At 35.5% G+C, this 10851-nt stretch overlaps 1 protein-coding gene and 2 non-coding genes across 4 annotated transcripts; 2 read left to right on the top strand and 1 right to left on the bottom strand.

The window, feature by feature from the left end:
• Positions 1-2608: 2608 nt before the first annotated feature.
• On the top strand, positions 2609-8583 carry LOC149844089 (uncharacterized). 2 transcript variants are annotated; one of them, XM_090002047.1, is made up of 8 exons: positions 2609-2800; positions 3120-3500; positions 4158-4275; positions 4446-4764; positions 5018-5090; positions 5549-5639; positions 7908-7987; positions 8234-8583. In XM_090002047.1, exons 1-8 carry the CDS (start codon positions 2738-2740, stop codon positions 8456-8458), a joined length of 1350 nt encoding a protein of 449 aa, XP_089858173.1. In that variant the 5' UTR covers positions 2609-2737; the 3' UTR covers positions 8459-8583. The 2 variants fall into 2 exon arrangements, with proteins under 2 accessions (XP_089858173.1, XP_089858174.1); XM_090002048.1 differs by having other exon boundaries at positions 5549-5635; positions 8234-8412.
• A 1721-nt stretch (positions 8584-10304) lies between these two features.
• Positions 10305-10376, top strand: TRNAP-AGG (transfer RNA proline (anticodon AGG)). Its single transcript has one exon. It is a non-coding gene; the product is annotated as a tRNA-Pro (tRNA).
• Positions 10377-10779: 403 nt separating this feature from the next.
• Positions 10780-10851, bottom strand: TRNAP-UGG (transfer RNA proline (anticodon UGG)). The gene has a single exon. It is a non-coding gene; the product is annotated as a tRNA-Pro (tRNA).

Genomic DNA, 10851 nt, shown 5'->3' with positions numbered 1-10851 from the left:
GGGTGGGGTTTGGAAAATCAATTTTTTTTCAACGTAAATCGTGACTCGGTCTAGTCACCCGAGTTTGACTCGTGAACAAGACGAGTTTCGGTTCAGTCACCCTGGTTTTTTTACTCGGATAGTCTTTCGATTCGAGTTGACTCGGACGATTCTCGAGTCAACTCGGCGAGAAAGCAAACCATTACTTTGAATCGAGGTATGGCTTATCTTATAATAGACCCGATTAGACTTGGGTCCGAACTCGATGCCATAGCCGAAAATCTGAAGTCTAGTATCACCTGGATCCGAACCAAACCCGACCCATTGACACCCCTGCATAGGGCGTTCTCTTCACCTAGCAAAAAAATGAAAAAGAATTAGAAAGAAGGGGCAAGGGAGTGTAATCCAAGAATGCCGATCCAACTGGTAGTTATAACTTAAATTTATTGTCCCAGCATATAATATGCTTTTTTTTTATAACAAAGGAACCCGCACCAAGAACCAGGTCACTTAATGGTCTTGTCCCTACTAAGTAAAACTCCGGGTTGAGGACACGGCCACCCAACCTTATGTGCCTGGTCGATGATAAAGCAAAGACAGCCCCAATGCCCTAATTGGGATTTTGATCCTCAGCTTTCAGCTTGACATAGGACCCTTGTCGTGGTATAACATTATTTTCAAGTACATATCTATTTATCTCAAAAAAGTATGATGACTGTTATAACATTAAGTTCATAATAAGCTACATAGTCACTAGAACATGAGAACTGGAAATATGAGAACTAATGTGTGAACTGTGATATTTTCATGAAATTTTTGTTCTTTTCTCTTGAATTTAATCGTAAGGATGTGATCTACCTGCTTGGTTTTATAAGAACCAGCTCTTGAATCATCCCATTTTTTATGTATAAACGATATGTTTTTAAGGCTTTGAAATCAATGGCTCATTCAAAAATCTTATTTTTTCATGGAAAAATGCACAATTCAATGGTTGATTCCTAGCAAATCCACCATGTCAAGCACATCCACATGATTGGATTTGTAAAAAAAATATTGAAAATGCCCATATTTTCAGTTCTCATATTATAGTGACTATATATTTAAATCTCTACTCCATTTGGTACAACAGATATTTTTGACAATTCACATGTATAAAGGAAGGCCTAATAATGACATGATGACGACTGATGACATGTTATTTTTCATGAGCCTGACCCTTGAATGCAATCTCGATGTGCATGAATTGCAACTACTTTTATGCTCTCTGTGAGGAAAAGATATCTAGAACCATAAATATATAAGGGTCCATTATGGTTAAGTGGGTGCAGTTGGCAGGCAAAAGCATTCATTTCAGTAGCGATTCATTGAAGATGATGGGCACAGTAACCATAGATGGATGCATCAGACACACCATCCAATGGCCCAGGATAAGAATCACAGCTAGAATTGCACTCTACTGCAACTAGTTGAGCAATTTAAGACATGGGTAACATGACCTCACATTTCAGGGTACAAGTACCAATAATATAATGAGTCATCCATGGTCCAGAAGCATAGAAATTGTAACTCTATGGAGAAGTAAATTGTTAACTAGACAGAAAAAATGAAGCAAAGTTGTAGATCTAGACAAGAAGGAATGAAGAAACAGGATTCATAAAGCCAACCTTATGTAGTTGGGATAAAGCTTGATGATCATGAAAATGATATTTGTTACAAGCATGATTAAAAGCTAAATTTAATATGAATTTTGTGAGGGTGGATAACACTAGTTATCAAAAATTTATGTAAAACGTGTATGATTTAATGAATATTTGAAAACAAATGGAATGTTGTAGTTTTTCAAAATACTACAATAATCTTTCTTTTGTGAGAAGTGTTTAGAACCGGATATATATATATATATATATATATATATATATATAGAGAGAGAGAGAGAGAGAGAGAGATGGGTGGGTGTATCGTCGAACACCCATCTAGAGAGATGGGTGGGTGTATCGTCGAACACCCATCTTGTTTGACAATCGTCAGACGTGTTTGCACCACTAATCCCGCAAGCGATCAGTAGCACAATTTTTTTTTGTGTTGATATGGTCTTTGTCAGGATTTCTATTCTCATTTATTGCTGACTATGGTGAAGAGTAAAGACATGTCAAAAGTTGGTCAGAGATTTTTTGTAGGTGGATCTGGATTTGAATCAGATATCAAAATACAGATCGGCAAGTAGGTAGTGTCTTGACATGATTCCAATATCAATAATATGCCCATAATTCTAGCCGATTTCACTTGATGTTAAGGCAGTATAATTCTACCCCAATGCCTCAAATCGTTGGCTTTATTGGATTAATCTTTCTCGCAAGCTACAGTCATGTTTTAAGTAAATTTCAGAAAAGCAATTCTACATTTGGCAGCAGAACGCAATGGGGAACTTGACTTTTGAGTTTCGCCACTAAAGGTGAAACATGATCTGATAATTTTCTCAGTTTATTTTATGCTGTTGCAAATAAAGTACGAGGGTACAAAAGAGAATCCAGATAGGGAGCAGTAACCACAGTCTACTTCTCTCTCTACATGCCAACAACAGCTTTTCTTGGGGGCATCAATCTCTGGGGTCAGCAAGTGAATGCAGAACGAATGGCAAGAATAAAGATCCCAATATTCATTTGGATGACCAACTTCCTTGTCTCCTGAGTGCCCCCTACCTCTCTGATAGGAGCTCAAGTCTTCTCAAAAAACAGATAGGAGCTCAAGTCACAGAGAGATGAGAGATATACCAGAGGCTCAAGGCAATAATGCCACAGAAACAACCATACTGGAATCAACTGTACTGCTCTAAGCTGGATTCAACAACCAACCTTCCACTTTGCGTCATCTTGTGTTCCTTCAAACTTTTTCAATCTGTTTTCTTAGCTGGTTTTCTGTTTATGATAATGGGGTCTGCTGTTATCTTTCTTTTAAGCAACATGTTCTTAAAGCAAACCAATATTCAGAGTACTGTGTACTGTTTCTGCAGATTTCTCAGATTTTTCTTTGCTTTTTTGAGATTAGATTTTGAAGAATTTGGTAGTTCTTGCTATTCTGAGTTTCGACACTATTAAGCAATTCTGTTCATAGAATTTTATATTGGTGGCTTGATCCTGCAGGATGATAACACCAGTGGTGGTGACCTGTCTCTGCGCATACATCAAAGTGCTTCAGAATTCCATGGCTACACTGATAGGAGAGATCCTCTTCAACAACAAGGTTTCTATAATGGTAGTTCATCTGCAAGAGGTTCATCACCAAGGCCAAACACCCATCCAGAGTCAACTATTGATGGAGAGAGTAGCTCACTACTCAACAAAGATTATGCATCTGGCTCAACTCCCAGGGGGCTCTCCAATAGAGTTCTTGTTGCCAAGGTTCTATCTGTTTTCTCTTCTAAAAGAAGCATGTCACTTCCTGTTAGACATGCATCAGATGTTTCTCCTTCAATATCAGCTTCAACTAGGCAAGCATGTCACCTTGGGAAGTCTACTTCAAATGTAAGTGTCAATTATGGATAAAGATACTGATCTGATTCGTTCGTTATGTGTTCTGCACAATATGGTTTTGTGTGCTTCTGATTAGATTAATTTAATTTACAATTTTTACAAATCACATTTGCCACCAATAAAATGGTCACTGTGCTTCCATCTGTTTGCCAAAATTTGTATGATGATTTTAACACCAGTGTGTTACAGAGTAGAGTTAAGCTGCTAATGACCGGAAATGCTTAGTTTTTAAGCACACATGCCCTTAACATATTACCAAAAAAGACATTGGATCATAATGAAAAACTATATGCAGAGCAAGTTTGTGTATAGTGGTATTCTTATATAGCATTTCAGTAGATAATGGATGCTTCCTTTTATATTTCACATTCTTTTGATCTTCCTTTCCTTTTTCTTCTATCAAGTATTGAAGTGTTTCAGGCTGTCCTTTGATCCAAAAATCAATATGATCTTACCAATTCCACTAGGGTTGGCAACTGATTCAGCATCCAGTTGATAAATTTTAGAGCCTCTTAGTTATGGTTTGAGTTGTGCTGTCTCTTGCCTTCACTTTTCTTTCTTATAGAGCTCCATCGCTGCTGCATGGCCATTCTTTAATTTTTGCTATTCTCAGACAGAAAATGCATTGATTTTTTTTTAATCTGGCAGAATTCAAAAACTCCAGTCAAGGTCTCTAGGTCCTTATCAGTACCCCCACGCACGGTCATTCTTGTGAGAAATGGCTCATTTTCTGCTCCAAAGGATATCACTGAAACAGAGAATAGCGGTAAGAACTCAGACATTCATGCTAACTTTTATGTGATATAATAGACAGGGGCTTTTGATACAAATAGTTAAGAACTTGCTAGTCTTTCCGTTTCTGTGTTTCGCACCATAGCTCCTTATATTATGCTTTTGCAATTTTTTATGCTGACTTCTTTAGTCAGGTTAGGTTAGGCCCTGTCCATGTTGAAAGTAGTGCTGAGGAGATTCCTGAAGAAGAAGCGGTCTGCAGGATCTGTTTAATCGAGCTATCTGAAGAAGGAGGGAATCCACTTAAGATGGAGTGTAGCTGCAAAGGTGATCTAGCACTCGCACACGAAGAATGTGCAGTTAAGTGGTTCCGGATCAGGGGGAACAAGTTATGTGACATCTGTGGCCAAGAGGTTCTAAACTTACCAGTCACATTATTACGGGTGCAAGACTCTGTTGAGAACAACAACGGGCAGCAGCACATTCCCAGAGTTCCAGAGAGTTTCAATTCTCAGAGAAGCAGGTGGTTCTTCATTGAACAAAAAACAGAAAAGGAAAACTGCACTCTTAACGGCATCATGTGGTTGTATTATGTTCAGCATATGCATACATACATATATAGAGTTAAGGGGTGTATTGGAATGAACATCCTAGTTAGACCAAAATGCATAGAACCATTGCAGTGGATGTAAAACTAACCATCCAATATTTGTAGGCTTAATTATAATCATGTTTATTGGTTTATTTACGATATGCATTTCCCCCCTCTACTGCAGATATTGGCAGGATCTGGTGATACTTGTCCTAATAAGTATACTCTCCTATTTCTGCTTTTTTGAGCAACTTCTGGTATGGATTCCTTTCTGTTAGAAGTTTAAAGTCATATAGTAATGTGAACATATGATGTCTTTAATTTCCAAAATATTTTCTACTGAGAAGAAAAATTGGCTAAAGGTATTTGCCGGTTTAGACAGTAATTTGCTGATATTTATGTAGTAAAGTGAAAATAAGAAACAAAGGAAGTTTATGCGGCAGCAAGCGTTAGAGAAAAAAGTAACTTCAGGCTTTGTGTTTAAATTGAAAGAAGTTTGTAATCTCCAATTGAAACATTGTCCAGATATAATTTCTATTTGATCACTTTTTTCAATCAAACACTATGTTTTGAATAAAAGATGTTTATCTTTCTCCTTTTTACTTTGCTGCTTAAGGTTCATCTGATCAAGATTAATGAAGAGGACATCTTTTCTCTCTAAAGTGCACAACAATTTTTTTGTTTGATCATTTGCTTATCACTATTCATTTTGCAGGTGCCACAGATGAGATCTCGTGCTCTCATACTTTCCTTGCCATCCTCTTTTATTGTAGGTTTTCTCGCATCAATTTCGGCATCCCTTGTAGGTAATCTTTTTGAAGTTGAGAGTTTGGAGCACATTGGAAGAGTTCCATAGTTTACTGTTAAATACAACTGCACACCTAAACTAAGGGAAGTTTGGCACATCAAAAAGTCATGAATTCCTTTTGAGAATTTGAACAGAAAGTCGTGATTTTAAAAGTAGTCGGTTGAATGAATTTTTTGACATCTTAAATTTGTTTAAATCAGTAAAAGTCATAATATTTAATCTTTCAAGCAAAAGATAAAAGTTCAATGTTAATGGCTAGATAGCACAAAAATAGGGGCTGCCCATCTCTCTCTCTCTCTCTCTCTCTCTCTCTCTCTCTCTCTCTCTCTCTCTCTCTCTCTCTCTCTCTATCTATCTATCTATCTATCTATCTATCTATCTCTCTCTATATATATATATAGGAAGCGGTAACTGCCCACCAATTTTTGAGCCTACATCCAGCCTATCACCAGTAAATAGGTATTTCCAGGTTGTTTTTCGCAAATCTGACCATGCAGATGTGTTCGGTTCGGCTTCGGCATGGTCAATTTGTTAGGTAATGACACTTGGATCATGTCTGTTCGATAAAAAAAAACATGACTTTTAAGCATTGAATATTTTTAAAAATTGTAGACCGTCGATTTTTAAATCTTATAAAACCTACCTGTGTGTCAAAATCAGATGATCCAATAGTTGATTCCTATATATATACCTACCGCCAGCCTACGAGGCTTTGAAAGGGTTTTTTCTATTTTAAAAAATTGACCATATATATATATATATATATAGAGAGAGAGAGAGAGAGAGAAAAATGGTTACGTGCTAAATGGGTTTTTCTGCTGTTCCGGTGTTTTTTTCGCAGTTCCGACCCCATAAATGTGTTGGGCATGGTCAGTTTACGAAAAAAAATGATATTTGGAGCCTAAAAATTTACAAATATTTTGGACAGTTGATTTTTCGAACGTCGGAATCGAACAGTTCAAGAGCTGATCCCTATAAAATCAAGTACATAGATCAATCTGTACAGCCAAAATTTAAAAATAAAATGAAAAAAAAACTGAAAAACTAATTTAGCATGTTTTATTTAGCATATTTCATTTAGCATGAACCCATTACTCTCTCTCTCTCTCTCTCTCTCTCTCTCTCTCTCTATATATATATATATATATATATATATATATATATATATATATATATATATGGGCAGGTGCTAAATGATACATGCTAAATGAGTTTTTCGAGATTTTTTCATTTTATTTTTAAATTTTAACCATACAGATGTGATCTATATACTTGATTTTATAGGGATCAGCTCTTGAAGTGTCCAATTCTGACACATGGGTGAGTTTTTATAAGGTTCAAAATCAACGGTCCAAAATCTTTGTAAATTTTTTAGGCTCCAAATATCATTTTTTTCATTGAAAACACATGTTCCATGTGTGGATTTCTCGTAAATCGATGATGCCCAACACATTTATGGGGTTGGAACTGCGATAAAAACACCAGAAGGGCAGAAAACCCCATTTAGCATGTATCAATTTTGTACCTCTCTCTCTCTCTCTCTCTCTCTATATATATATATATATATATATATATATATATATATATATATATATATATATATATATATATATATATATATGCACATGCAAGAACACACGCACACATAGATTCCCATGTTTTTCTTATCTCATTCGACACCAAAATAACAAAAGTCTTCAAATTTTTACAAGATTTTGCTTTTATAGCTCCAAAAGCTTTAGAAAATAACTAATGAATTCATAATGTGACATACAAGCTGACCGTTGGAAATATACAACAAATAAGAGCAAATGAAATCCTGTCTTTTTTAGTTATTTGTGCAGATTTTTGTTAATAGGAAATCACTTACCTGTTCCTTTTTTACCTTTTTCTTTCCAAATTCAAGATGTTGTATATGAAGTTTATGGGCTTATAACTGAAGATATCTTCAAGTACAAAACAAGAGCAAGACTGAAACATTTAAAACAAATGCTGCAAAGAAGCCATCAGGTGGCTTATCCTTGGACATCCACATCAAACCGCCAACCTCATCGACCCGTTCAAGTGGAGTCCATTGTGTACAATGATAAACAATTCAATGTTGCTAGTACAATGACATGATTAAAAGGAAATCATGAACCCATTTACTTCTTTTATGATTAAAATCATGCTTTCCCAATTCATTGGTTTCTTCATACTGTGATAATAAATTTGATTTTGATAGCTTATTCTTATATATTTTTCTACCTGGTTCTCTTTTATGCAGCTTATAAGGAGTATATTTGGGCATATGCTGCATTCCAGTTTGCAGTTGTTATCATCATCCTCCATCTGTTCTATTCCATTGTGAGCTTTTATTTTGAGTCATTGTTTTAGATGATAAATGCAGGAAAGAAAGTTCTGTCTTTCAATTTTCCCAAGCTTCTGATCAAAATTGGTTTCGGATTCGGATAACCAAGAAAAGATGCATTTTGATTTGCTGCAGAACTTTTACCATTATTTTACAGCTAGAACTGATATCTCATATATTGACTAATCCCTATATGATTTGCTAGTTACATTTTAACATTATTATTAGTTTTCTTTCTGCAGCTTCATTTTGGAGCAGTCATTGCCATTTTCACATCAACACTGACTGGATTTGGAACTGCAATGAGCATCAATGCCTTAGTTTTGGAGTTTTGTTCTTTGCAAGAACATGTTCATCCTCAGACAAATGCATCAGGAGATGCACAAAACGATGAGATGCATGGAAGTCCTACAGAAGCACATGATGGTACAGAGAGCTTCCAAGATTCAGCCAGGCAAGGGCCATGAAAATCTCATCTCTTGGTCTTCTTTTTTCTTTTTTCTCCAAGTCTTATATGCAGTTGCATTTCAAGTGATTTGGTCACTGCACTTTGCCATTTTCACCCTCATACATAAGAGAATTATTTGTACACTGGAGACTTCTTTTCATCATGCTTATAATTCTGTCTTATTCATAGTAATAAAATTGAGAAAGAAAAATTAGAATGTGAACAGCAAAGAGAATTTCATTTTTACTATGTGAAAGCAATCAGGTTGTAGCAAAATAAATAAATAAATATAAATATAAATATAAATATATATATATATATCTTTCTTGCAATGCAAAAATACAAGCAAGTGGCAGGTAATACATGGATATTCCATTTTTACTCCCATATAATACCCCTTATTTGCTAATTTCCAACATGGTTCTACTCATCCCCTATTGTCATAACCCCTTTGGAATCTTATTGATGCAAGTTATTTTGATCAAATCTGAACCTATAAATGGATTCCACATGGTTGATGGTCAACCTTGTGATCTACTTTCACAGGATTCAAGGCAAAAACAAACAATTAACTTTTACTTTTTCATATTTGACTAACCTTGAGAAAGCATGGTTATTTACAATCACAAGATCCAAGAGTCAAAGGGCATTGCAAATATGCCTCATGATTTTTCGGCCGTTGATTTTTTGATAGCTAAAAGATACTATATATAAGTCCGATTCCTGCGATTCAAATGCCAATCTTCACTAAATGAACAATGTGGGTCACATCTACAAGGTCCGATTTAATCAAAACAAGTTGCATCAATGACATCTCAGGAAGGGGTAACGATGATAGGGATGATTGGCTAATTGCAATCGATAACCTAACTTAAATGAATGCAAATGTACCGTTACTTTGGATAATTAGAACAAATGTTGTTCATGTTTGGCTTGTCCAACTTATTTTATGAGTTTGAATAAGCTCTTTACAAACTAAGCATGATGCGAACTACAGAATTGCATTCTTTTACCCGTGACCCTCTGGGTTTCAAAATGAAGGGCTGCAAGCGATGGAAGAGAAGAAAGAAACTCTCACAAGGACACGTTGGAATGGACACTGGACACACCATTATTGTATAATCTTCCATTAGGAATACTACAATACGAACACAAGACATGCGAACAGCGTGTCACACATGACACAGGTTCAAATGCACCCATTCATCCAGAAAAGCTGGATTATGTTGGGAATGGGCGGTACACATAGCAATGCAAGTATGCTGCTTATCCCACTTTTTCCAGATAATGGGTGCATCCCCTACCACACCGAAACATAGTGACAAACGTTTTTTTGGGGCAAAATCTCGTTTTTCAAAAACTCGCGAGAAATTGAATTTTTTTCATAAATCTCATGTTTTTTCGGCAAAATCTTGGCAATAAAAAAATAAATTAAAAAATATAAAAAATTATTTTTTAAGAAAATATTAATAATAAATTTATTTAAAAATAAAAATACATGGTTTTTTCATGATAAATATCCGTTTAAAACTTAAATATCGCGTTTAAATCGTGATATTTATGTTTTTTCATAAATCTCGCCATCTTTTAAAAATCTCGTGAGAAATTGCCGTTTTAAACTTTCATGCAATTTCACGCGATATAATATCACGAGCTTTTCATAAATCTTGCAATATTTGTCACTACGCACCGAAAGAACATCCAAAAATACCGTTCACATTTTTTGCCATGTTAAATCCACTAATGAGATAGACACAGCAACTCTACCCAAGAATCTCTTTGCAAGAGGAAGCATGTTACGAAGGGAAATTTCAGCACTTTTCAATTATAAAATATTTATTGTAATACCCACCAGTAACAAGGTTGGGCATTTGGTCTAGTGGTATGATTCTCGCTTAGGGTGCGAGAGGTCCCGAGTTCAATTCTCGGAATGCCCCCCTTTAATTTTATCTTCCCCTCTTTTTTTTTTTCTCCTCTTATTTTTAAGGTTTTCCCACAGCAGATGCTAAGTGAAAATGTGAAAACTCCGGACCACCTTCCCCTGCTTCATTAACAATAACTTCTAAACATTAGTTATAAGTACAAATTGGACATCAGGTTTTTCCTTTTGAATTTTAGACTGGTTTTAAAAAAAAAAACTAAATTTTTTTATGCTTCATGGTCTAACAATGGCAAGAAGAAACAGCCTAGATCGATTTTCATGGTTGATTGCGTGATTTGACTAGAAAAGAAAGGAGAAAAAAGAGGAGTTGAGATTCCTTTTGCTATACTATGACAAAATGTCGTACTTCAAAAAAAATAATATTATTAAAAAAGGAAAGATGATGAAAAGAGAAAAAAGGGGCATTCCGAGAATCGAACTCGGGACCTCTCGCACCCAAAGCGAGAATCATACCACTAGACCAAATGCCC

Source organism: Nuphar pumila, chromosome 3 (assembly GCF_984573655.1).
Source record: "Nuphar pumila chromosome 3, dmNupPumi1.hap1.1, whole genome shotgun sequence".
In the NCBI taxonomy this organism is placed as follows: Eukaryota; Viridiplantae; Streptophyta; class Magnoliopsida; order Nymphaeales; family Nymphaeaceae; genus Nuphar; species Nuphar pumila.
The sequence above is the reverse complement of the archived record's forward strand: the minus strand, read 5'-3'. Positions and strand labels throughout refer to the sequence as shown.

What these genes read in the sequence shown, in the direction of transcription:
- LOC149844089 (XM_090002047.1), top strand. Translation starts at nt 2,738, where the DNA reads ATGAGAGATATACCAGAGGCTCAAGGCAATAATGCCACAGAAACAACC. An exon ending in GCTTTTTTGAGCAACTTCTG is followed by an intron (nt 5,091 to 5,548) that starts GTATGGATTCCT and finishes TTCATTTTGCAG; the next exon opens with GTGCCACAGATGAGATCTCG. An exon ending in TCCATCTGTTCTATTCCATT is followed by an intron (nt 7,988 to 8,233) that starts GTGAGCTTTTAT and finishes TTCTTTCTGCAG; the next exon opens with CTTCATTTTGGAGCAGTCAT.